This window comes from Hyperolius riggenbachi, chromosome 10 (assembly GCF_040937935.1).
Source record: "Hyperolius riggenbachi isolate aHypRig1 chromosome 10, aHypRig1.pri, whole genome shotgun sequence".
NCBI lineage: Eukaryota > Metazoa > Chordata > Amphibia > Anura > Hyperoliidae > Hyperolius > Hyperolius riggenbachi.
Window position 1 is genome coordinate 270,389,974 of NC_090655.1, and position 26,376 is coordinate 270,416,349.

Genomic DNA, 26,376 nt, shown 5'->3' on the forward strand with positions numbered 1-26,376 from the left:
CTGCCTCTCCTGTGTGTCCCCTTCACTGCCTCCTCTGCCTCTCCTGTGTGTCCCCTTCACTGCTTCCTCTGCCTCTCCTGTGTGTCCCCTTCACTGCCTCCTCTGCCTCTCCTGTGTGTCCCCTTCACTGCCTCCTCTGCCTCTCCTGTGTGTCCCCTTTAGTGCCTCCTCTGCCTCTCCTGTGTGTCCCCTTCACTGCCTCCTCTGCCGCTCCTGTGTGTCCCCTTCACTGCTTCCTCTGCCTCTCCTGTGTGTCCCCTTCACTGCTTCCTCTGCCTCTCCCGTGTGTCCCCTTCACTGCCTCCTCTGCCTCTCGCGTGTGTCCCCTTCACTGCTTCCTCTGCCTCTCCTGTGTGTCCCCTTCACTGCCTCCTCTGCCTCTCCTGTGTGTGCCCTTCACTGCTTCCTCTGCCGCTCCTGTGTGTCCCCTTCACTGCCTCCTCTGCCTCTCCCGTGTGTCCCCTTCACTGCTTCCTCTGCCTCTCCTGTGTGTCCCCTTCACTGCCTCCTCTGCCTCTCCTGTGTGTCCCCTTCAGTGCCTCCTCTGCCTCTCCTGTGTGTCCCCTTCACTGCCTCCTCTGCTTCTCCTGTGTGTCCCCTTCACTGCCTCCTCTGCCTCTCCCATGTGTCCCCTCACTGCCTCCTCTGCCTCTCCCGTGTGTCCCCTTCAGTGCCTCCTTTGCCTCTCCTGTGTGCCCCCTTCACTGCCTCCTCTGCCTCTCCTGTGTGTCCCCTTCAGTGCCTCCTCTGCCTCTCCCATGTGTCCCCTTCACTGCCTCCTCTGCCTCTCCTGTGTGTCCCCTTCACTGCCTCCTCTGCTTCTCCCGTGTGTCCCCTTCAGTGCCTCCTCTGCCTCTCCCATGTGTCCCCTTTACTGCCTCCTCTGCCTCTCCCATGTGTCCCCTCACTGCCTCCTCTGCCTCTCCCGTGTGTCCCCTTCAGTGCCTCCTTTGCCTCTCCTGTGTGCCCCCTTCACTGCCTCCTCTGCCTCTCCTGTGTGTCCCCTTCACTGCCTCCTCTGCTTCTCCCGTGTGTCCCCTTTACTGCCTCCTCTGCCTCTCCCGTGTGTCCCCTTCAGTGCCTCCCTTGCCTCTCCTGTGTGCCCCCTTCACTGCCTCCTCTGCCTCTCCTGTGTGTCCCCTTCACTGCCTCCTCTGCCTCTCCTGTGTGTCCCCTTCACTGCCTCCTCTGCTTCTCCTGTGTGTCCCCTTTACTGCCTCCTCTGCCTCTCCCATGTGTCCCCTTCACTGCCTCCTCTGCCTCTCCCGTGTGTCCTCTTTAGTGCCTCCTTTGCCTCTCCTGTGTGCCTCCTTCACTGCCTCCTCTGCCTCTCCTGTGTGTCCCCTTCACTGCCTCCTCTGCCTCTCCCATGTGTCCCCTTCACTGCCTCCTCTGACTCTCCCGTGTGTCCCCTTCACTGCTTCCTCAGCCTCTCCAGTGTGTCCCCTTCACTGCCTCCTATGTCTCTCATGTGTGTCCCCTTCACTGCCTCCTCTGCCTCTCCTGTGTGTCCCCTTCAGTGCCTCCTCTGCCTCTCCTGTGTGTCCCCTTCAGTGCCTCCTCTGCCTCTCCTGTGTGTCCCCTTCACTGCCTCCTCTGCCTCTCCCGTGTGCCCCCTTCATTGTCTCCTCTGCCTCTCCTGTGTGTCCCCTTCACTGCTTCCTCTTCCTTTCCTGTGTGTCCCCTTCAGTGCCTCCTCTGCCTCTCCCGTGTGTCCCCTTCAGTGCCTCCTCTGCCTCTCCTGTATGTCCCCTTCAGTGCCACCTCTGCCTCTCCCGTGTGTCCCCTTGAGTGCCTCCTCTGCCTCTCCCGTGTGTCCCCTTCAGTGCCTCCTCTGCCTCTCCTGCATGTCCCCTTCACTGCCTCCTCTGCCTCTCCTGTGTGTCCCCTCACTGCCTCCTCTGCCTCTCCTGTGTGTCCCCTTCAGTGACTCCTCTGCCTCTCCTGTGTGTCCCCTTCACTGACTCCTCTGCCTCTCCTGTGTGTCCCCTTCACTGCCTCCTCTGCCTTTCCTGTGTGTCCCCTTCACTGCTTCCTCTGCCTCTCCTGTGTGTCCCCTTCACTGCCTCCTCTGCCTCTCCTGTGTGTCCCCTTCAGTGCCTCCTCTGCCTCTCCTGTGTGTCCCCTTCAGTGCATCCTCTGCCTCTCCTGTGTGTCCCCTTCAGTGCTTCCTCTGCCTCTCCTGTGTGTCCCCTTCACTGCCTCCTCTGCCTCTCCTGTGTGTCCCATTCAGTGCCTCCTCTGCCTCTCCTGTGTGTCCCCTTCAGTGCCTCCTCTGCTCTCCTGTGTGTCCCCTTCAGTTCCTCCTCTGTCTCTCCTGTGTGTCCCCTTCAGTGCCTCCTCTGCCTCTCCTGTATGTCCCCTTCAGTGCCTCCTCTGCCTCTCCTGTGTGTCCCCTTCAGTTCCTCCTCTGTCTCTCCTGTGTGTCCCCTTCAGTGCCTCCTCTGCCTCTCCTGCATGTTCCCTTCAGTGCCACCTCTGCCTCTCCTGTGTGTCCCCTTTGTGATTATTCAGGTTGGAGTGAGCAAATGATGTCTCCCACAAGGCATCACTGCAGAATATGCAAATCATCCCTTTGCTGTCCCTGTAAGCTAAAACAACCTGACGCATCATTGCATTCCAGCGGTTCTGGGGGTGTATTCAGCTTTCGGGGTCAACATAACGATGATTAGCGTATTCAGCAGTGGTGCTCTGTGGGACATCTCAAATGCTCTCTCCAACCTGAATAAGCACAAATACCTTCTGTGTTAAATGAACACAATCAAAGTTTATGTTTTATCCAGACACCCTTCAGGAGTTAGAGGAGACTTAGTAATGTCAGATAGTGGTAGAAGGGAGGAAAAAATACATTCATCAGCTCATCAGATCTTGCATAGTGCTAGGACAGTGCAGTGGTCTGATAAGCTGAATAGAGGAACCCGACACCACTGTCCTAGCACTATGCAAGGTCTGATAAGCTGAATTCTCTTTTACTACCACTATCTGCCATTACTAAGTCCCTTTTAACTCCTAAAGGGCTTCATAAAAAAACGTAAACTTTGATAGTGTTCCTTTAAGAAGCAAAGTTTTTTCTTGCATAGAATTCTAGTAAGAGGGCTTGTTGGTCCTTTGTAGCCCCTTACACACTCCTGGGAGTTCTGGTTCACCATGAGCTTGCAGGGCAATCTGTAAATGTGAGCTGGAGAAACAGGAGGACAGCGGATGTGATGTAACATGTGCTGTGACTTCCCGTCCTTGTCATGGCTGCCTATGCAACATGTGATTTCTGTCACTGCAATGAACACAGCATACATCTCCAAACTACTGATGGACCAACATCGCGAATGAATGCTCACAGACTATTCACAGACTTTATGCAAATGTTTCCTAACCAAACGTTCGTGGAGACTCCATTGCCTTTCAAACTATCCAAAAACCAGGGCAACTGCATGGCGGAGGGGGAAAAATAGCAAAATTTACCTCCAAAATATGTATTTTACACAAAGGCTTTTTTTTAGAGGCAGAGGCTTTACATATTTGGCTGATACCTGCCTCATTTTTTTAAGTACACTGCAATCACAAAATATGCTGCTTGTGCACTGTGGGCCTAACACTGCACTACAAGCTCCACAGTGTCAGGTGACGACATTACTACAGTACAATATGGTCACTCAACCACTATTTTTGCAGTGATGGGCTGTAACAGCCACACACTACATTATACTAAACAGGTGATGTAAATAAGCTACACACCACAAACAACACTGAATAAGAGCAGGATCAGTCCTCAAAAGGACTTTTGGGGTCCCTAGTTGGTGAACTGCAAAAAGCAGAACACCTATGGAAGCAGCTACACAGCACTGAATAACACAGAACACTGTCAGCAAGCTATCTCTCTCTGCCCCTCAATCAGCAGCACAGCTCCCCCTACACTGACTCCAGGCACACAGCTACACAGCACTGAATAACACAGAACACTGTCTGCAAGCTATCTCTCTGTCCCTCAATCAGCAGCACAGCTTTCCCTACACTGACTCCAGACACACAGCTACACAGCACTGAATAACACAGAACAGTGCCAGCAAGCTGTCTCTCTGTCTCTCAATCAGCAGCACTGCTCTCCCTACACTGACTCCAGGCACAAAGCTACATAGCACTGAAAAACACAGAACACTGTCTGCAAGCTATCTCTCTGTCCCTCAATCAGCAGCACAGCTCTCCCTACACTGACTCCAGGCACACAGCTACACAGCACTGGATTCCATAGACAACACCTATCACTATCTGTCCCTCAATCAGCAGAACAGCTCTCCCTACACTGACTCCAGACACACAGCTACACAGCACTGAACAACACAAAACTGCTATCTCTGTCCCTCAATCAGCAGCACAGCTCTCCCTACACTGACTCCAGGCACACAGCTACACAGCACTGGATTCCATAGACAACACCTATCAATATCTGTCCCTCAATCAGCAGCACAGCTCTCCCTACACTGACTCCAGACACACAGCTACACAGCACTGAACAACACAGAACAGTGTCAGCAAGCTGTCTCTCTGTCCCTCAATCAGCAGCACAGCTCTCCCTACACTGACTCCAGGCACACAGCTACATAGCACTGAAAAACACAGAACACTGTCTGCAAGCTATCTCTCTGTCCCTCAATCAGCAGCACAGCTCTCCCTGCACTGACTCCAGGCACACCGCTACACAGCACTGGATTCCATAGACAACACCTATCAATATCTGTCCCTCAATCAGCAGCACAGCTCTCCCTACACTGACTCCAGACACACAGCTACACAGCACTGAACAACACAGAACAGTGTCAGCAAGCTGTCTCTCTGTCCCTCAATCAGCAGCACAGCTCTCCCTACACTGACTCCAGGCACACAGCTACATAGGACTGAAAAACACAGAACACTGTCTGCAAGCTATCTCTCTGTCTCTCAATCAGCAGCACAGCTCTCCCTACACTGACTCCAGTATGACTGTAAAATGGCTGCCAGCTTTGTTTCTTTTACAGGTGTGTGGCCCATATGGTAAAAATGCTTAATTGGCTGTCCTGACTTGAAGCAGGAAAAAAGCAAAGCAGGCACCACCAGGGGAGAGATCTGTGTGAGAGTAGGGCTCAGTTTAGCCATAGTAAATATTACAGTACTGTAAATACTACCGATATTTTACTATAAAAATCCAGTAGTAAAATATTGCTAATTTTAGCAATATTCTACCAGCAGCAATCCCTGGCGCCCTTTTTTCCAGGCGTCTTTTTTCATGTATTCATTTTCGCTTTTACCAGACTTGAGGTTGAAGGGTCAAAATATGGCACCATGTTAAAGTATTGGGCGAACGTGAACTTAGCATAAGGCTTGCGGTAAATACCAACACCAAATGTTTGCTATGAACTGTCCACTGATGTGAACTGCAGGCCATCACTAGTCAGAAAATGCTTAGCACAGGATCCTTTGACATGTCATTTTGTTGGGTTGCAGGCTTAGTGAGAACAGAGCCTTATACACCCAGGTGATGGGAGGAGTCAGGCAGTGGGTGCAGGGTAGTAAAGCAAGCCTGACATACTGAGGTGATGAGAGGAGTCAGGCAGTGGGGGCAGGGCAGTAAAGCAAGCCTGACATACTGAGGTGATGGGAGGAGTCAGGCAGTGGGTGCAGGGTAGTAAAGCAAGCCTGACATACCGAGGTGATGGGAGGAGTCAGGCAGTGGGTGCAGGGTACTAAAGCAAGCCTGACATACCGAGGTGATGGGAGGAGTCAGGCAGTGGGTGCAGGGCACTAAAGCAAGCCTGACATACCGAGGTGATGGGAGGAGTCAGGTAGTGGGTGCAGGGCACTAAAGCAAGCCTGACATACCGAGGTGATGGGAGAAGTCAGGCAGTGGGTGCAGGGTACTAAAGCAAGCCTGACATACTGAGGTGATGGGAGGAGTAAGGCAATGGGTGCAGGGCACTAAAGCAAGCCTGACATACTGAGGTGATGGGAGGAGTCAGGCAGTGGGTTCAGGGTAGTAAAGCAAGCCTGACATAGAGAGGTGATGGGAGGAGTCAGGCAGTGGGTTCAGGGTAGTAAAGCAAGCCTGACATACTGAGGTGATGGGAGGAGTCAGGCAGTGGGTGCAGGGTACTAAAGCAAGCCTGACATACTGAGGTGATGGGAGGAGTAAGGCAGTGGGTGCAGGGCACTAAAGCAAGCCTGACATACTGAGGTGATGGGAGGAGTCAGGCAGTGGGTTCAGGGCACTAAAGCAAGCCTGACATACCGAGGTGATGGGAGGAGTCAGGCAGTGGGTGCAGTGTAGTAAAGCAAGCCTGAAATACTGAGGTGATGGGAGGAGTCAGGCAGTGGGTGCAGGGCACTAAAGCAAGCCTGACATACTGAGGTGATGGGAGGAGTCAGGCAGTGGGTGCAGGGTAGTAAAGCAAGCCTGACATACTGAGGTGATGGGAGGAGTCAGGCAGTTGGTGCAGGGCATAGCGTTGCTGAAGCTGATCTGCCTTGGGGATAAGCAGCACACAGGGGAGGAAATTTGGAGGGGAATAAAGAGAGGTGATGGGAGGAGTCAGGCAGTGGGTGAAGGGTACTAAAGCAAGCCTGACATACCGAGGTGATGGGAGGAGTCAGGCAGTGGGTGCAGGGCACTAAAGCAAGCCTGACATACCGAGGTGATGGGAGGAGTCAGGCAGTGGGTGCAGTGTAGTAAAGCAAGCCTGAAATACTGAGGTGATGGGAGGAGTCAGGCAGTGGGTGCAGGGCACTAAAGCAAGCCTGACATACTGAGGTGATGGGAGGAGTCAGGCAGTGGGTGCAGGGTAGTAAAGCAAGCCTGACATACTGAGGTGATGGGAGGAGTCAGGCAGTGGGTGCAGGGCACTAAAGCAAGCCTGACATACTCAGGTGATGGGAGGTGTCAGGCAGTGGGAGCAGGGTAGTAAAGCAAGCCTGACATACTGAGGTGATGGGAGGAGTCAGGCAGTGGGTGCAGGGCAATAAAGCAAGCCTGACATACTGAGGTGATGGGAGGAGTCAGGCAGTCGGTGCAGGGCACTAAAGCAAGCCTGACATACTGAGGTGATGGGAGGAGTCAGGCAGTGGGTGCAGTGTAGTAAAGCAAGCCTGACATACTGAGGTGATGGGAGGAGTCAGGCAGTGGGTGCAGGGCACTAAAGCAAGCCTGACATACTGAGGTGATGGGAGGAGTCAGGCAGTGGGTGCAGGGTAGTAAAGCAAGCCTGACATATTGAGGTGATGGGAGGAGTCAGGCAAATGGGTGCAGGGCACTAAAGCAAGCCTGACATACTGATGTGATGGGAGGAGTCAGGCAGTGGGTCAGGCAGTGGGCACAGGGCACTAAAGCAAGCCTGAAATACTGAGGTGATGGGAGGAGTCAGGCAGTGGGTGCAGGGCACTAAAGCAAGCCTGACATACCAAGGTGATAGGAGGAGTCAGGCAGTGGGTACAGGGCACTAAAGCAAGCCTGACATACTGATGTGATGGGAGGAGTCAGGCAGTGGGTGCAGGGCACTAAAGCAAGCCTGACATACTGAGGTGATGGGAGGAGTCAGGAAGTGGGTGCAGGGCACTAAAGCAAGCCTGACATACTGAGCTGATGGGAGGAGCCAGGCAGTGGGTGCAGGGCAGAAAAGCAAGCCTGACATACTGAGGTGATGGGAGGAGTCAGGCAGTGGGTGCAGGGCACTAAAGCAAGCCTGACATATTGAGGTGATGGGAGGAGTCAGGCAGTGGGTGCAGGGCACTAAAGCAAGCAGTGTTCTCCCCAGAATTTTTTTCCAGCAGGGTGGCATGAAAAAGTAGCTGGGTGGGGAGCAACTGGGTGAATGAAGGGCCAGCGCAAAAAAATGGGTGTTACCATGCAACTGAATGTGGGCATGGCTTGAGCGGAGCTAGGACTATGGCAGGGATTAGATTGTGAGCTCCTCTGAGGAAAGTCAGTGGCATGACAATGTACTTTGTAAATTGCTATATAACTACATAATAATAATATGGTAGAACATTAGACTAGGACTATGGTAGGATTAGATTGTGAGCTCCTCTGAGGACAGTCAGTCAGTGACATGACTATGTAGTCTGTAAAGTGCGGCAGAAGATGTCAGTGCTATATAACTACATAATAATAATATGGTAGGACATTAGACTAGGACTATGGTAGGATTAGATTGGGAGCTCCTCTGAGGACAGTCAGTCAGTGACATGACTATGTAGTCTGTAAAGTGCGGCAGAAGATGTCAGTGCTATATAACTACATAATAATAATATGGTAGGACATTAGACTAGGACTTTGGTAGGATTAGATTGTGAGCTCCTCTGAGGACAGTCAGTCAGTGACACGACTATGTAGTCTGTAAAGTGCTGCAGGAGATGTCAGTGCTATAAATGCATCATAATAAATGTGGTAGGATATTAGACTATGACAGGGTTAGATTGTGAGCTCCTCTGAGGACAGTCAGTGACATGACTATGTACTCTGTAAAGTGCTGCAGGAGATGTCTGAGCTATATAAATACATGATAAGAATATGGTAGGACATTAGACTATGACTATGGTAGGAATAAATTAGTAATTAAAGAAGACCTAAAGTGAGGGAAAGACGTTAAATGTTACTTACCTGGGGCGTCTTCCAGCCCCCTGTAGTCTTTCAGGTGCCTTGATGTCCCCCAGGTCCTTTCTGTTGTGCAGCTGTCACACCATGTGCTGTGCCAGCCTCACGCACCTCCTCGATTCAGTTCCCATGGCCAGCAGCGTTCTGGGCATGCGCAGTTTGTAAAATGTCTCAGATGTGCATGCACATAATGCTCCAGGACACGGATGCACAACTGAGGAGGCACGTTGCCAGGACAGCACATGCGCAGTAGCCCAGCCAGCTAGATTTTGGAGGAGCACATAATAGAGCAGACTGGGAGGACAGCAAGGGACCTGAAGAACTACAGGTCCCAGGTAAGTAAAAATCTATATTTCTTTCCCTTTCTGTCACTTTATGTCAGTCAATGAAAACTTCAGTCAGTGAAACACATATTGAGGTTTACTTACGTTGGCCATACTTTTCCCGACTTAGCGGCTGATCAACCATCCAATTCAATAATTATCAAATTGGATAGAAATTGGTGCCGCCAAGAGCATGCCTACTCAACGATGCAAACTATTTTGGGACGACAGACATGCTGCAAGATGCTGGGCTGCCATGTTTGATCGGTTGTGAGCTGAAACAGTGAGCGATATCGTATCGGGATGAACTACGAACCCTCCAGCGCTGTTCACCCAAGTGTATAAATGTGCCCCCGTGTTTATTTCTACATTACCTGTCCTCTGTTGCCCCCTGCACAGTACCCATCTGTCTTCAGCTACTTCCTTTTCCATTTGTGCCTCACGCTGCCGGCGTATGGCACCTGGGTGACGTCACATGCCACGCAATAACCACATGCAGCATGTGAAGTGCAAAAGGAGGAGCAGTAAGCAGCAGACAGAGGGGCACTGCGCAGTGGGTGACACAAGACAGGTAATGTATAAATGCACACACAGGGGGTACATTTATACACCAGGGGGGGGGGGCGAGGTCACATGCCACGCAATAACCACCTGCAGCATGTGAAGTGCAAAAGGAAGAGCAGGAAGCAGCAGACAGAGGGGCACTGCGCAGTGGGTGACACAAGACAGGTAATGTATAAATGCACACACAGGGGGTACATTTATACACCAGGGGGGGGGGGGCGAGGTCACATGCCACGCAATAACCACCTGCAGCATGTGAAGTGCAAAAGGAAGAGCAGGAAGCAGCAGACAGAGGGGCACTGCGCAGTGGGTGACACAGGACAGGTAATGTATAAATGCACACACAGGGGGTACATTTATACACCAGGGGGGCGAGGTGGAGGATTCGGATGATTCCTGAGAGATTTCATGCTGAAATCAATCAGGAATCGACCTACAGTGTATGGGCACCCAACAGATCTCTCTCTAATCAGATTTGATCAGAGAGAGATTTGTCTCTTGGTTGAATCTGCCCGTCACCAATAGATGTATGGGCACCTTTACTTTAGCATGCCAGCATTAGGACCCTGCAGTCTCATCTCTGCAAGCCCCGGGTCCTTATCAGTTCTGCCAGGAGGGGGGTAGGGAGAAGTTCTGGCTGATTGGATTTACAACCCGTCTCCCTGCTTCCAGAGAACAGTTTCAGAATGGGGGGGGGGGGAGCGGGGCTGCTCTCTCACACACTCACACAGAAGCTGCAGGCACACATTCCATTGCCCTCCGGAATCCAATTCCCAGACCAGCAGCTTGACTCACTGACTGGCTTCCTGACTTACTAAATGATCCTGGGAACACAGCAGCAGCCTGATGATGATGTAAATAGTCCTGCCCAGTCCATGCCAATCCAATGACTGTATGAGCCCTGCGAGATCTCGTACACAGAGGAGAAAAGCACTGGCTTCTCTCTTTGCAGGCACATGCTGTCAGCCGGGCAGTGATTTATAACGCACACGACTCAAGCAGAACAGCGCTGGCTTCATTTACAGCCATGTGTTGGCAGCCGGGCGGGGTTTAATCTTACACGGGCGGGCCGCCCACCTATTTGGCCCTGGGGAGAACACTGGCACGCCTGACATACTGAGGTGATGAGAGGAGTCAGGCAGTGGGTGCAGGACACTAAAGCAAGCCTGACATACTGAGGTGATGGGAGGAGTCAGGTAGTGGGTGCAGGGTAGTAAAGCAAGCCTGACATACCGAGGTGATGGGAGGAGTCAGGCAGTGGGTGCAGGGCACTAAAGCAAGCCAGAGATACTGAGGTGATGGGAGGAGTCAGGCAGTGGGTGCAGGGTAGTAAAGCAAGCCTGACATACTGAGGTAATGGAAGGAGTCAGGCAGTGGGTGCAGGGTAGTAAAGCAAGCCTGACATACTGAGGTAATGGGAGGAGTCAGGCAGTGGGTGCAGGGCACTAAAGCAAGCCTGACATACTGAGGTGATGGGATGAGTAAGGCAGTGGGGGCAGGGTACTAAAGCAATCTTGACATACTGAGGTTATGGGAGGAATCAGGCAGTGGGTGCAGGGTAGTAAAGTAAGCCTGACATACTGAGGTGATGGGAGGAGTCAGGCAGTGGGTGCAGGGTAGTGAAGCAAGCCTGACATACTGAGGTGATGGGAGGAGTAAGGCAGTGGGTGCAGGGCACTAAAGCAAGCCTGACATACTGAGGTGATGAGAGGAGTCAGGCAGTGGGGGCAGGGCACTAAAGCAAGCCTGACATACTGAGGTTATGGGAGGAATCAGGCAGTGGGTGCAGGGTAGTAAAGTAAGCCTGACATACTGAGGTGATGGGATGAGTAAGGCAGTGGGTGCAGGGTAGTAAAGCAAACCTGACATACTGAGGTAATGGGAGGAGTCAGGCAGTGGGTGCAGGGTAGTAAAGCAAGCCTGACATACCGAGGTGATGGGAAGAGTCAGGCAGTGGGTGCAGGGCACTAAAGCAAGCCTGACATACTGAGGTGATGGGATGAATCAGGCAGTGGGTGCAGGGCACTAAAGCAAGCCTGACATACCGAGGTGATGGGTGGAGTCAGGCAGTGGGTGCAGGGCACTAAAGCAAACCTGACATACTGAAGTGATGGGAGGAGTCAAGCAGTGGGTGCAGGGCACTGAAGCAAGCCTGACATACCGAGGTGATGGGAGGAGTCAGGCAGTGGGTGCAGAGCACTAAAGCAAGCCTGACATACTGAGGTGATGAGAGGAGTCAGGCAGTGGGTGCAGGGTAGTAAAGCAAGCCTGACATACCGAGGTGATGGGAGGAGTAAGGCAGTGGGTGCAGGGTAGTAAAGCAAGCCTGACATACTGAGGTAATGGGAGGAGTCAAGCAGTGGGTGCAGAGTAGTAAAGCAAGCCTGACATACTGATGTGATGGGAGGATTAAAGCAGTGGGTGCAGGGCACTAAAGCAAGCCTGACATACTGAGGTGATGGGAGGAGTCAGGCAGTGGGTGCAGGGTAGTAAAGCAAGCCTGACATACTGAGGTAATGGGAGGAGTCAAGCAGTGGGTGCAGGGTAGTAAAGCAAGCCTGACATACTGATGTGATGGGAGGAGTAAAGCAGTGGGTGCAGGGCACTAAAGCAAGCCTGACATACTGAGGTGATGGGAGGAGTCAGGCAGTGGGTGCAGGGTAGTAAAGCAAGCCTGACATACTGAGGCGATGGGAGGAGTCAGGCAGTGGGTGCAGGGTAGTAAAGCAAGCCTGACATACTGAGGTAATGGGAGGAGTCAAGCAGTGGGTGCAGAGTAGTAAAGCAAGCCTGACATACTGATGTGATGGGAGGAGTAAAGCAGTGGGTGCAGGGCACTAAAGCAAGCCTGACATACTGAGGTGATGGGAGGAGTCAGGCAGTGGGTGCAGGGTAGTAAAGCAAGCCTGACATACTGAGGCGATGGGAGGAGTCAGGCAGTGGGTGCAGGGCACTAAAGCAAGCCTGTCAGCCATTTCACACTGGTGGCCACTTCTTCCGAGGCTGCATTGCTTTATAGCCATACTTGTGGGTGTGTAAACAAAGCTCTGCATACTCACATACAGATGATGTCACCATACTCCGCCTCTGGGTGTAAGGCTGTGTGCCTCAGCTGTGTCAGACACAGGAAGAGCTGAGACGCAGGAAATTCCCCATACAGTGTTCTCTCCAGGATCAATCAAGTGGGCGCGCCGCCCGGGTAAAATCAATTACCGCCCGGCTGCCTGCGTTCCCATCAGCACGTGGCCGGCTATCGCACTGGGTTAAGTAGCAAAAACCAGCGCTGCTCCTGAATGTGCACAGAGCAGCGCTGCAGAGTAGTCGTCATCCGTAGCGTCTGTCCCCCTCCTGCACATACAGGCTATTAGCAGAGAAGCTTTCACTCACTGCTCCTCGCCGTTTGGGTTCTCCTGCTTTTCTGTCACCGGCTCATACGTATGATGCCCTCTGGTGGCGAGGCGCCACAGCATAGCGACATAGATGTGAGCCGGTGACAGGCAAAGCAGGGGAACTCGAACGGCGAGGAGCAGTGAGTGAAAGCTTCTCTGCTAATAGAGCCTGTATGTGCAGGAGGGGGACGGACACGCTGCTGATAAGGACTACACTCTGCTGCTCTGCCGGAGGATGTTTGAAAACTTGGGGGGGGGGGGGTGGAGACGAGGAGAGGGGGCGGGACATTAACACATCAGCTCACAGAGCTGAGATTCTGTCAGCACGATTCTGCCCGGCATTTGGCAGAGGGGGCAATCGGGGGTCAGGGTTGCACTACAAATATGGCTGGGTCACTCCGGGGGTGTGGGGGGGGGGGGGGGTATGGAGCAGCAGATGAGTCAGTGGAGCTGTGAGAAGCTACATGCACAGCTTGATGATATTCCTGAAACTGACATGCTGTTGTAGCAATGTGTTCAAAATAAGAAAGATGTCATCAATGCTGTGTGCATACCGGAACCACAGATATACCAATGCAGTGTTCTCCCCAGGATCAAACAGGTGGGTGGCCCTGGTAAAATCAATTACCGCCTGGCTGGCTGCGTTCCCAGAGCTGCTATCACCGTGTGGCCAGCTATCACGCACGCTGCTCCCGAATCTGCACAGCTCTGTGCACAAGATCTCGCGCTTCCCGGAAAGCTCGTGCAGTCATTGGCTCAGCGGTAGTAAGAGGTGAGACCAGCGCCCGAGGCTAAGCCGACAGTCTGCAGAGGCACGCATAGAGGCTGTCATAGTGCACGGACACTACTGTCAAGCCTGTAAGTATCCGCATCCGCTGCCACCCCCCTAATGTGCAATGTGCCCCCCGCCCCTATACTTTACCTGTCCGTGTGCACCGCTAGCTCCGGGCTGCATCCATCATTCATACACATGCCCCACGTGGCTGCCAGCGTACATATGGGCGCATGTGTGGGACATAATTAGAGCATATTTTATTTTCCACACCACCAAATTTCCCGGTGCCGCACCACCCGGCTACTTTTTCATGCCACCCGGCTGGAAAAAAATCCTGGGGAGAACACTGTATATGTATAGTGGATATTGGAGCATTCTCCATACTAGTATGAGGAAGATGTGGCATCCTTGCAGGGAGCATAGGCTGTGAAATGCATTTTACACATGGCTGGGTACAGGTAATTTTAGGATTGTACGATGGAAGATTGGGTACAAATATTTCAGGGGTACTATGTAGTATTAAATGGTTATTTAGGGTGTATTGAAATATAAGACCCAAAATGTAATGTTTGCATATTTGGTAGAACAGTATAATTAAATTGACCCTCCTCTTTTTTTCTTCTTGTGAGGGAAGTAGCATCATTTCAATGTGTATGTATGCATTTGGAATAATTTATGCAGTATCAGTAGCTAGTTGCTAATTGCTTTATGTTTATGCATGCTTTTTAATATATTTTTATATAATGGGTCCACTGAAGTTGTAAACAGAAATGGCACAATGACTGCTGCGTTTTGCCCTCTTCCATATTCTGTGGGCTGTTGATCTGTATTTTTGAACCGTGAAAGTGTTGCGCTACTTGTCATTCTCTGTTTGCTGTTTGAAGGGTTGCTTACATTTGTAGATCATTTGATGTACTTTTTGTAATGGTATTGTTTTTTCCTTTATGAATTTATGAGCCTTTTATTCTATTTTCTGCGTGTAATACTTTGATACTGTGCTGTGTTGATGTTTCTGTTTTTCTGTGTAATCATCATTCAATGTTACTACACTGTCATTGTCACAGTGGAGCTGCACACAGACAAACACTTGTGAATAGATGCAAAAACAGGATGCAATGCAAGGAATTATGTTTGCCTGTTCTATTGTGTTTATCATATAATTTTTTCTCTGTGAAGTGTTCGGTGCTTATTTACTATGAATGTGTGTGTGTGGTATGTAGATTTTGGTGCTATAATAATGATTTGTGTGCTATGCTTGGTGCGCTGTCCAATTGCCCACTCATTGGGGCAGCTCGCAGACTGGATATATGGGCGGAGCTTCATTTAGGCTGGTTTCACACTGGAAACCCGGCGTTATGGGATTGCTGTGGTGCAATGAGCGCATCACACCGCAAAGCTAAAAGTAGCCTTCGAAGCTTACCGCAGTAATGTGCAGTAATCTCTATTCTGGTTGGAGGCCAAGAAGGAAATTAGGCTCTCTTGCGCTTACTTCCTGTGGCTGAAATTTGAATTGCATGGAAGGTTATTGAAAAAATAAGCTTCTGCGCATGTGGGCTGCAACACGAACGCAGAAAATTAAATAAAAAAACCTGCGTTGCCATAGATTTACATGAGTGGAAGAACAAAGAGAAATCGAGAGCCCAATATGGTGTAGTATTGTTAAGTTGGTTGTGGTTTAAAGCAAAAAATCTTAGATATACTCACAAACACGGGTTACCCATAGGCAACCACTTCAAGTGCAGGTGGGGAGTATTAGAACCTGACCCTATCTCTGTAGATAGGAAACGGGGTAGCACCCCTCCACTGAGGGTGGAATCAAGATTTCAGCAAAGCTTGGTGTACAGAGGCGCCAGAGTAGAATAAAAACGTTTAAAACCCGTCTAAAAGAGGGGGATGTTCAGGTGGACTTACCTCCTTCAAAAATATAAAACTCAATTGAGTCACAATATATCATTACAAAAATGTTTTATTTAACTCCACTTAGTGCAACGTGTTTCGCAGGTGTGGTCCCGTTTCTTTAGGCAAACAGGAGTATAACTCAATGGGTCTAAATGCAGAAGTGAGCGCCTCTGCCTCACAGTCTGCATTTAGACCCATTGAGTTATACTCCTGTTTGCCTGATGAAGCGGGACCACACCTGCGAAACGCGTTGTACTAAGTGGAGTTAAATAAAACATTTTTGTATTGATATATTGTGACTCAATTGAGTTTTATATTTTTGAAGGAGGTAAGTCCACTTGAACATCCCCCTCTTTTAGACGGTTTTTAAACGTTTTTATTCTACTCTGGCGCCTCTGTACACCAAGCTTTTCTGAAATAGATTTACATGACTTTCAGTCAGCGCATGTCGCCACGCAAATTGCCTGACAAAGCGATGTTGCTTTCAAGTTAAAGCAGGCACTTCCTGCGCATCGCACCGCGCCAGGCGTGAAACGCCCCACAGACTTTCATTACAGCAGGGTGGCGCATCATGAACGGGGGCCTGAGTGTAGAGTGTTGGCAATACTGTGCATGCCAAGGGCTGGGCTAGTGACTTCATATTTAGTGGTCTCCAATCCTAAACAGGAACCCATCAGTGTTCTCCCCAGGATCAATCAAGTGGGCGCGCCGCGGGTAAAATCAATTACCGCCCGGCTGCCTGCGTTCCCATCAGCACGTGGCCGGCTATCGCACTGGGTTAAGTAGCAAAAACCAGCGCTGCTCCTGAATGTGCACAGAGCAGCGCTGCAGAGTAGTCGTCATCCGTAGCGTCTGTCCCCCTCCTGCACATACAGGCTATTAGCAGAGAAGCTTTCACTCACTGCTCCTCGCCGTTCGGGTTCTCCTGCTTTTCTGTCACCGGCTCATACGTATGATGCCCTCTGGTGGCGAGGCGCCACAGCATAGCGACATAGATGTGAGCCGGTGACAGGCAAAGCAGGGGAACTCGAACGGCGAGGAGCAGTGAGTGAAAGCTTCTCTGCTAATAGAGCCTGTATGTGCAGGAGGGGGACGGACACGCTGCTGATAAGGACTACACTCTGCTGCTCTGCCGGAGGATGTTTGAAAACTTGCGGGGGGGTGGAGACGAGGAGAGGGGGCGGGACATTAACACATCAGCTCACAGAGCTGAGATTCTGTCAGCACGATTCTGCCCGGCATTTGGCAGAGGGGGCAATCGGGGGTCAGGGTTGCACTACAAATATGGCTGGGTCACTCCGGGGGTGTGGGGGGGGGGGGGGGGGGTATGGAGCAGCAGATGAGTCAGTGGAGCTGTGAGAAGCTACATGCACAGCTTGATGATATTCCTGAAACTGACATGCTGTTGTAGCAATGTGTTCAAAATAAGAAAGATGTCATCAATGCTGTGTGCATACCTGAACCACAGATATACCAATGCAGTGTTCTCCCCAGGATCAAACAGGTGGGTGGCCCTGGTAAAATCAATTACCGCCTGGCTGGCTGCGCTCCCAGAGCTGCTATCACCGTGTGGCCAGCTATCACGCACGCTGCTCCCGAATCTGCACAGCTCTGTGCACAAGATCTCGCGCTTCCCGGAAAGCTCGTGCAATCATTGGCTCAGCGGTAGTAAGAGGTGAGACCAGCGCCCGAGGCTAAGCCGACAGTCTGCAGAGGCACGCATAGAGGCTGTCATAGTGCACGGACACTACTGTCAAGCCTGTAAGTATCCGCATCCGCTGCCACCCCCCTAATGTGCAATGTGCCCCCCGCCCCTATACTTTACCTGTCCGTGTGCACCGCTAGCTCCGGGCTGCATCCATCATTCATACACATGCCCCACGTGGCTGCCAGCGTACATATGGGCGCATGTGTGGGACATAATTAGAGCATATTTTATTTTCCACACCACCAAATTTCCCGGTGCCGCACCACCCGGCTACTTTTTCATGCCACCCGGCTGGAAAAAAATCCTGGGGAGAACACTGCCATAGATCTAAGCAACCAGAGATCACACTAAGGTGGCTGAACAATGGCATAAGCGTATCAGCGCTGGAACTAAATTAGCAGAAATGTAACACTATTAGGTTATTCAGTGCTGCTGACACCAGCAAGCGGCCCCTGCTAAAGTGTCAGAGGTAAGGAGGGCAGCCCAGTGTGAGAGAATAAAGAGACCTTTCCCTTCCCCAGGGTGTCTGTACTGCTATTGTTAGTAAAGCTGTCACCCAACACGGTCATGAATGATAGTCATAGATGGCAAAAATCTAACATGAGCACATAGCATAACCCCTAATATGGCTGGTCTGTGAGCAGTGACATAACAGCAATACAGATACACATTTATTCTATATTACTGTTGATTACTCACCTGTTCTTCCCTCTGTAACATTGTCCTCCTCTTTACATGTCCTCATCATGTCACCCTCCTCCATAGACTGCTGATCACATCTCACATACATATCTTCTTCCTCTTTACTTGTCCTCATCATGTCCCCCTCCTCCATAGACTGCTGATCACTCCTCACATACGTCTCTTCTTCTTCCTCTTTAATTGTCCTCATCATGTCACCATCCTCCATAGACTGCTGATCACTCCTCACATACGTCTCTTCTTCTTCCTCTTTAATTGTCCTCATCATGTCACCATCCTCCATAGACTGCTGATCACTCCTCACATACGTCTCTTCTTCCTCTTTACTTGTCCTCATCATGTCACCCTCCTCCATAGACTGCTGATCATTCCTCACATATGTCTCTTCTTCCTCTTTACTCGTCCTTATCAGGTCACCCTCCTCCACAGACTGCAGATCACTCCTCACATACGTCTCTTCCTCCTCTTTATTTATCCTCACCATGTCACCCTCCTCCATAGACTGCTGATCACTCCTCACATACGTCTCTTCTTCTTCCTCTTTACTTGTCTTCATCATGTCCCCCTCCTCCATAGACTGCTTATCACTCCTCACATATGTCTCTTCTTCCTCTTTACTCGTCCTTATCAGGTCACCCTCCTCCATAGACTGCTGATCAATCCTCACATATGTCTCTTCTTCCTCTTTACTTGTCCTCATCATGTCTCCCTCCTCCACAGACTGATGATCACTCCTCACATACGTCTCTTCCTCCTCTTTATTTATCCTCACCATGTCACCCTCCTCCATAGACCGCTTACAGCCCCGCATATATGTCTCCTCTTCTTTACCTTCCTTGTTATTTGTCCTCATTAAGTCACCCTCCTCCATAGACTGCTGATTACTCCTCACATACATCTCTTCCTCTTCCTCTTTAACCACATCACTTCCTTCTATAAGTTCTCCATCCTAAGTACACAAAGTGAGAGATAATGTAAAACGTAAAACAGATAACAGCAAACTCACGAGAAAATACTGTATCATGGTTTGGAATCTCTGGGGACCCTCAGCCCCACCCACCTGATAATGATGGGGGATGGTGTGACCTTCCTGTAGACACTCCAGGGAATAAAGAGGACCTGTACATCTCTCTGGTGGGTTTCTGTTATTGGATACATCTGTAGGAAACACACACACTGACTGAATACATTGTCTCTATGTGATTATCAGATGATTGGGGGGGGGGGTGATCTTGGTCTGCACTCTTCTTTACAAACATGAAAGTCTCCTCTTACCGGTTGATGTGAAGGGCGGCATATTCTCCATCATGGTGTCCTTGTAGAGGTCCTTGTGTCCTTCTATATGCTGGCACTCCTCCATGGAGGAACAGACAGTGACATCCTGACACCTTATGGGAACCTGACACACATAATGATACAGTCACCACCCAGACACACTCCTTGCTGTTACTGCGTAATATCCCATAATTCCCAGCACTGCTCACCTCTCCTGTCAGCAGCTCCATCATCTTCCTGGTGATTTCCAGAATCTTCTCCTTATTGTGTCCCCCAGAGTGAGGTGGGGGCACTGTGATAGTCACATGATCACCAGACTTCACTGGAGGAAAACTCTGTATAAAAAAGACCCACAATGTCACATGGTCTCCCAGAATCCTCCTCACCTCCCCAGTCAGCTGTGTAAGGACCGGGAAAAGGTTACCCAGCACTAGAGGTGGAGAGTTCATAGTGCCCCCCTCCTGTTGTGTAGTCCCCCTCCCCCCCAGTGTAGGTAGCAGATGGAGCCCCAGTATTACAGGAAAACTCATTTATACAAATATTTAAATCAAACCTCTAAGGGATGTTCATAAATGATTTCTCCTTTGTGGGTGGAGAGTGGAAGCATTAAAGTTACTTAGATGAAGACAGCAGCGCTAAACCTGCACATTAACCAAAAAATCCAATTTAGTGGGCATGCTATGGGTTTTCAGCAGTACCGATATATAAGGAAGCATGGTGGCGTTGTGGTTAGCTGTCTCGCCTTGCATCACTGGGTCCCCAATCACAGCCAAGCCACTATCTGCATGGGGTTTGTATGTTCTCCCCATGACTGTATGGATTTCCTCCGTGCACTCAGTTTTCCTCCCACATGCCAAAAACAACAAGTTAACTGTCTCCCCCCTAAATTGCCCCGAGACTATGATACATACATAGACTACAGACATATGTCTCTAGTAGGGATTAGATAGTGAGCACCTCTGAGGGACAAGACAATATACGCGGTACAGCGCTGCAGAAGATGTCGGCACTATATAAATAGTAAATAATAATAAGACAATTCAAATGTAGTGTTGGGTTTAGTAAATGCAGCACCGTTCAATATCCGTCCTATGTACCTGCAATAAACAGGCTCAAGATAGTGCATTTACATGGAACTTAATTGCCACCTCCAACCACCGTGTCTTTCAATATTGCAAAACCTTGCTGTGATCTGTGATTGTGAGCAAACCTTGCATCCCCCTTATACACAATGCTCAGCAGATATACAGCCAGTCAGGTGTTACAGCATCTACGTGTGCCCAAACTGGACAGCAGGCTGGTGAAGATCACCTCAGAAAATCAGAGACACACTCCACTCCACACTCCACAAGCATCCAGAGTTTAGCAGCATATAAAAGTATGTGTGGTCATCAGGGCTGGTCTCCTGCAGTATGTGTGGTCATCAGGCCTGGTCTCCTGCAGTATGTGTGGTCATCAGGCCTGGTCTCCTGCAGTATGTGTGGTCATCAGGCCTGGTCTCCTGCAGCGTCATACTTTACCCTGCAGTATGTGTGGCCATCAGGCCTAGTCTCCTGCAGCGTCATACATTACCCTGCAGTATGTGTGGCCATCAGGCCTGGTCTCCTGCAGCATCATACATTACCCTGCAGTATGTGTGGTCATCAGGCCTGGTCTCCTGCAGCGTCATACATTACCCTGCAGTATGTGTGATCATCAGGATTGGTCTCCTGCAGCATCATACATTACCCTGCAGTATGTGTGGTCATCAGGCCTGGTCTCCTGCAGCGTCATACATTACCCTGCAGTATGTGTGGTGATCAGGCCTGGTCTCCTGCAGCATCATACATTACCCTGCAGTATTTGTGGTCATCAGGCCTGGTCTCCTGCAGCATCATACATTACCCTGCAGTATGTGTGGTCATCAGGCCTGGTCTCCTGCAGCATCATACATTACCCTGCAGTATGTGTGGTCATCAGGCCTGGTCTCCTGCAGCGTCATACATTACCCTGCAGTATGTGTGGTCATCATGCCTGGTCTCCTGCAGCGTCATACATTACCCTGCAGTATGTGTGGTCATCAGGCCTGGTCTCCTGCAGCGTCATACATCACCCTGCAGTATGTGTGGTCATCATGCCTGGTCTCCTGCAGCATCATACATTACCCTGCAGTATGTGTGGTCATCAGGCCTGGTCTCCTGCAGCATCATACATTACCCTGCAGTATGTGTGGTGATCAGGCCTGGTCTCCTGCAGCATCATACATTACCCTGCAGTATGTGTGGTCATCAGGCCTGGTCTCCTGCAGCATCATACATTACCCTGCAGTATGTGTGGTTATCAGGCCTGGTCTCCTGCAGCATCATACATTACCCTGCAGTATGTGTGGTGATCAGGCCTGGTCTCCTGCAGCGTCATACATTACCCTGCAGTATCTGTGGTCATCATGCCTGGTCTACTGCAGCGTCATACATTACCCTGCAGTATGTGTGGTCATCAGGCCTAGTCTCCTGCAGCGTCATACATCACCCTGCAGTATGTGTGGTCATCATGCCTGGTCTCCTACAGAATCATACATTACCCTGCAGTATGTGTGGTCATCAGGCCTGGTCTAATGCAGCATCATACATTACCCTGCAATATGTGTGGTCATCAGGCCTGGTCTCCTGCAGCATCATACATTACCCTGCAGTATGTGTGGTCATCAGGATTGGTCTCCTGCAGCATCATACATTACCCTGCAGTATGTGTGGTGATCAGGCCTGGTCTCCTGCAGCATCATAAATTACCCGGCAGTATGTGTGGTCATCAGGCCTGGTCTCCTGCAGCATCATACATTACCCTGCAGTATGTGTGGTCATCAGGCCTGGTCTCCTGCAGCATCATACATTACCCTGCAATATGTGTGGTCATCAGGCCTGGTCTCCTGCAGCATCATACATTACCCTGCAGTATGTGTGGTCATCAGGCTTGGTCTCCTACAGCATCATACATTACCCTGCAGTATGTGTGGTCATCAGGCCTGGTCTCCTGCAGCATCATACATTACCCTGCAGTATGTGTGGTCATCAGGCCTGGTCTCCTGCAGCGTCATACATTACCCTGCAGTATGTGTGGTCATCAGGCCTGGTCTCCTGCAGCGTCATACATTACCCAGCAGTATGTGTGGTCATCAGGCCTGGTCTCCTGCAGCATCATACATTACCCTGCAGTATGTGTGGTCATCAGGCCTGGTCTCCTGCAGCGTCATACATTACCCAGCAGTATGTGTGGTCATCAGGCCTGGTCTGCTGCAGCGTCATACATTACCCTGCAGTATGTGTGGTCATCAGGCCTGGTCTCCTGCAGCGTCATACATTACCCTGCAGTATGTGTGATCATCAGGATTGGACTCCTGCAGCATCATACATTACCCTGCAGTATGTGTGGTCATCAGGCCTGGTCTCCTGCAGCATCATACATTACCCTGCAGTATGTGTGGTCATCAGGCCTGGTCTCCTGCAGCATCATACATTACCCTGCATTATGTGTGGTCATCAGGCCTGGTCTCCTGCAGCATCATACATTACCCTGCAGTACGTGTGGTCATCAGGCCTGGTCTCCTGCAGCATCATACATTACCCTGCAGTATGTGTGGTCATCAGGCCTGGTCTCCTGCAGCGTCATACATTACCCTGCAGTATGTGTGGTCATCATGCCTGGTCTCCTGCAGCGTCATACATTACCCTGCAGTATGTGTGGTCATCAGGCCTGGTCTCCTGCAGCGTCATACATCACCCTGCAGTATGTGTGGTCATCATGCCTGGTCTCCTGCAGCATCATACATTACCCTGCAGTATGTGTGGTCATCAGGCCTGGTCTCCTGCAGCATCATACATTACCCTGCAGTATGTGTGGTGATCAGGCCTGGTCTCCTGCAGCATCATACATTACCCTGCAGTATGTGTGGTCATCAGGCCTGGTCTCCTGCAGCATCATACATTACCCTGCAGTATGTGTGGTCATCAGGCCTGGTCTCCTGCAGCATCATACATTACCCTGCAGTATGTGTGGTCATCAGGCCTGGTCTCCTGCAGCGTCATACATTACCCAGCAGTATGTGTGGTCATCATGCCTGGTCTCCTGCAGCGTCATACATTACCCTGCAGTATGTGTGGTCATCAGGCCTGGTCTCCTGCAGCATCATACATTACCCTGCAGTAGGTGTGGTCATCATGCCTGGTCTCCTGCAGCGTCATACATTACCCTGCAGTATGTGTGGTCATCAGGCCTAGTCTCCTGCAGCGTCATACATCACCCTGCAGTATGTGTGGTCATCATGCCTGGTCTCCTGCAGCATCATACATTACCCTGCAGTATGTGTGGTCATCAGGCCTGGTCTCCTGCAGCATCATACATTACCCTGCAGTATGTGTGGTCATCAGGCCTGGTCTCCTGCAGCATCATACATTACCCTGCAGTATGTGTGGTCATCAGGCCTGGTCTCCTGCAGCATCATACATTACCCTGCAATATGTGTGGTCATCAGGATTGGTCTCCTGCAGCATCATACATTACCCTGCAGTATGTGTGGTGATCAGGCCTGGTCTCCTGCAGCATCATACATTACCCTGCAGTATGTGTGGTCATCAGGCCTGGTCTCCTGCAGCATCATACATTACCCTGCAGTATGTGTGGTCATCAGGCCTGGTCTCCTGCAGCATCATACATTACCCTGCAATATGTGTGGCCATCAGGCCTGGTCTCCTGCAGCATCATACATTACCCTGCAGTATGTGTGGTAATCAGGCCTGGTCTCCTGCAGCATCATACATTACCCTGCAGTATGTGTGGTCATCAGGCCTGGTCTCCTGCAGCGTCATACATTACCCAGCAGTATGTGTGGTCATCAGGCCTGGTCTCCTGCAGCGTCATACATCACCCTGCAGTATGTGTGGTCATCAGGCCTGGTCTGCTGCAGCGTCATACATCACCCTGCAGTATGTGTGGTCATCAGGCCTGGTCTGCTGCAGCCTCATACATCACCCTGCAGTATGTGTGGTCATCAGGCCTGGTCTCCTGCAGCGTCATACATCACCCTGCAGTATGTGTGGCCATCAGGCCTGGTCTCCTGCAGCGTCATACATCACCCTGCAGTATGTGTGGTGATAAGGCCTGGTCTCCTGCAGTATGTGTGGTGATCAGGCCTGGTCTCCTGCAGCGTCATACATTACCCTGCAGTATGTGTGGCCATCAGCCCTGGTCTCCTGCAGCGTCATACATCACCCTGCAGTATGTGTGGTCATCATGCCTGGTCTCCTGCAGCGTCATACATCACCCTGCAGTATGTGTGGTCATCAGGCCTGGTCTCCTGCAGAATCATACATTACCCTGCAGTATGTGTGGTCATCAGGCCTGGTCTAATGCAGCATCATACATTACCCTGCAATATGTGTGGTCATCAGGCCTGGTCTCCTGCAGCATCATACATTACCCTGCAGTATGTGTGGTCATCAGGATTGGTCTCCTGCAGCATCATACATTACCCTGCAGTATGTGTGGTGATCAGGCCTGGTCTCCTGCAGCATCATACATTACCCTGCAGTATGTGTGGTGATCAGGCCTGGTCTCCTGCAGCATCATACATTACCCTGCAGTATGTGTGGTCATCAGGCCTGGTCTCCTGCAGCATCATACATTACCCTGCAGTATGTGTGGTCATCAGGCCTGGTCTCCTGCAGCATCATACATTACCCTGCAATATGTGTGGTCATCAGGCCTGGTCTCCTGCAGCATCATACATTACCCTGCAGTATGTGTGGTCATCAGGCCTGGTCTCCTACAGCATCATACATTACCCTGCAGTATGTGTGGTCATCAGGCCTGGTCTCCTGCAGCATCATACATTACCCTGCAGTATGTGTGGTCATCAGGCCTGGTCTCCTGCAGCGTCATACATTACCCTGCAGTATGTGTGGTCATCAGGCCTGGTCTCCTGCAGCGTCATACATTACCCAGCAGTATGTGTGGTCATCAGGCCTGGTCTCCTGCAGCATCATACATTACCCTGCAGTATGTGTGGTCATCAGGCCTGGTCTCCTGCAGCGTCATACATTACCCAGCAGTATGTGTGGTCATCAGGCCTGGTCTGCTGCAGCGTCATACATTACCCTGCAGTATGTGTGGTCATCAGGCCTGGTCTCCTGCAGCGTCATACATTACCCTGCAGTATGTGTGATCATCAGGATTGGTCTCCTGCAGCATCATACATTACCCTGCAGTATGTGTGGTCATCAGGCCTGGTCTCCTGCAGCATCATACATTACCCTGCAGTATGTGTGGTGATCAGGCCTGGTCTCCTGCAGCATCATACATTACCCTGCATTATGTGTGGTCATCAGGCCTGGTCTCCTGCAGCATCATACATTACCCTGCAGTACGTGTGGTCATCAGGCCTGGTCTCCTGCAGCATCATACATTACCCTGCAGTATGTGTGGTCATCAGGCCTGGTCTCCTGCAGCGTCATACATTACCCTGCAGTATGTGTGGTCATCATGCCTGGTCTCCTGCAGCGTCATACATTACCCTGCAGTATGTGTGGTCATCAGGCCTGGTCTCCTGCAGCGTCATACATCACCCTGCAGTATGTGTGGTCATCATGCCTGGTCTCCTGCAGCATCATACATTACCCTGCAGTATGTGTGGTCATCAGGCCTGGTCTCCTGCAGCATCATACATTACCCTGCAGTATGTGTGGTGATCAGGCCTGGTCTCCTGCAGCATCATACATTACCCTGCAGTATGTGTGGTCATCAGGCCTGGTCTCCTGCAGCATCATACATTACCCTGCAGTATGTGTGGTTATCAGGCCTGGTCTCCTGCAGCATCATACATTACCCTGCAGTATGTGTGGTCATCAGGCCTGGTCTCCTGCAGCGTCATACATTACCCTGCACTATGTGTGGTCATCATGCCTGGTCTCCTGCAGCGTCATACATTACCCTGCAGTATGTGTGGTCATCAGGCCTGGTCTCCTACAGCATCATACAGCACCCTGCAGTAGGTGTGGTCATCATGCCTGGTCTCCTGCAGCGTCATACATTACCCTGCAGTATGTGTGGTCATCAGGCCTAGTCTCCTGCAGCGTCATACATCACCCTGCAGTATG

The 26,376-nt window shown here is 50.8% G+C and overlaps 1 protein-coding gene and 1 pseudogene across 2 annotated transcripts in view; both read right to left on the reverse strand.

Annotated features, from left to right (window-relative positions):
* LOC137535863 (zinc finger protein 271-like) overlaps positions 1-18,998 on the reverse strand; it is a 78,189-nt pseudogene extending 59,191 nt beyond the window's left edge.
* The window catches only part of LOC137535392 (zinc finger protein 665-like), a 976,927-nt gene that overhangs the window by 856,096 nt on the left and 94,455 nt on the right, over positions 1-26,376 (reverse strand). For both annotated transcript variants that reach the window (XM_068257222.1, XM_068257221.1), the window contains exons 3-5: positions 19,459-19,584; positions 19,250-19,373; positions 19,035-19,132 (exon numbers count right to left, since the gene is read on the reverse strand). In XM_068257222.1, the coding sequence (XP_068113323.1) occupies positions 19,035-19,132; positions 19,250-19,373; positions 19,459-19,584 (348 nt within the window). The remainder of the gene's footprint in view (positions 1-19,034; positions 19,133-19,249; positions 19,374-19,458; positions 19,585-26,376) is intronic.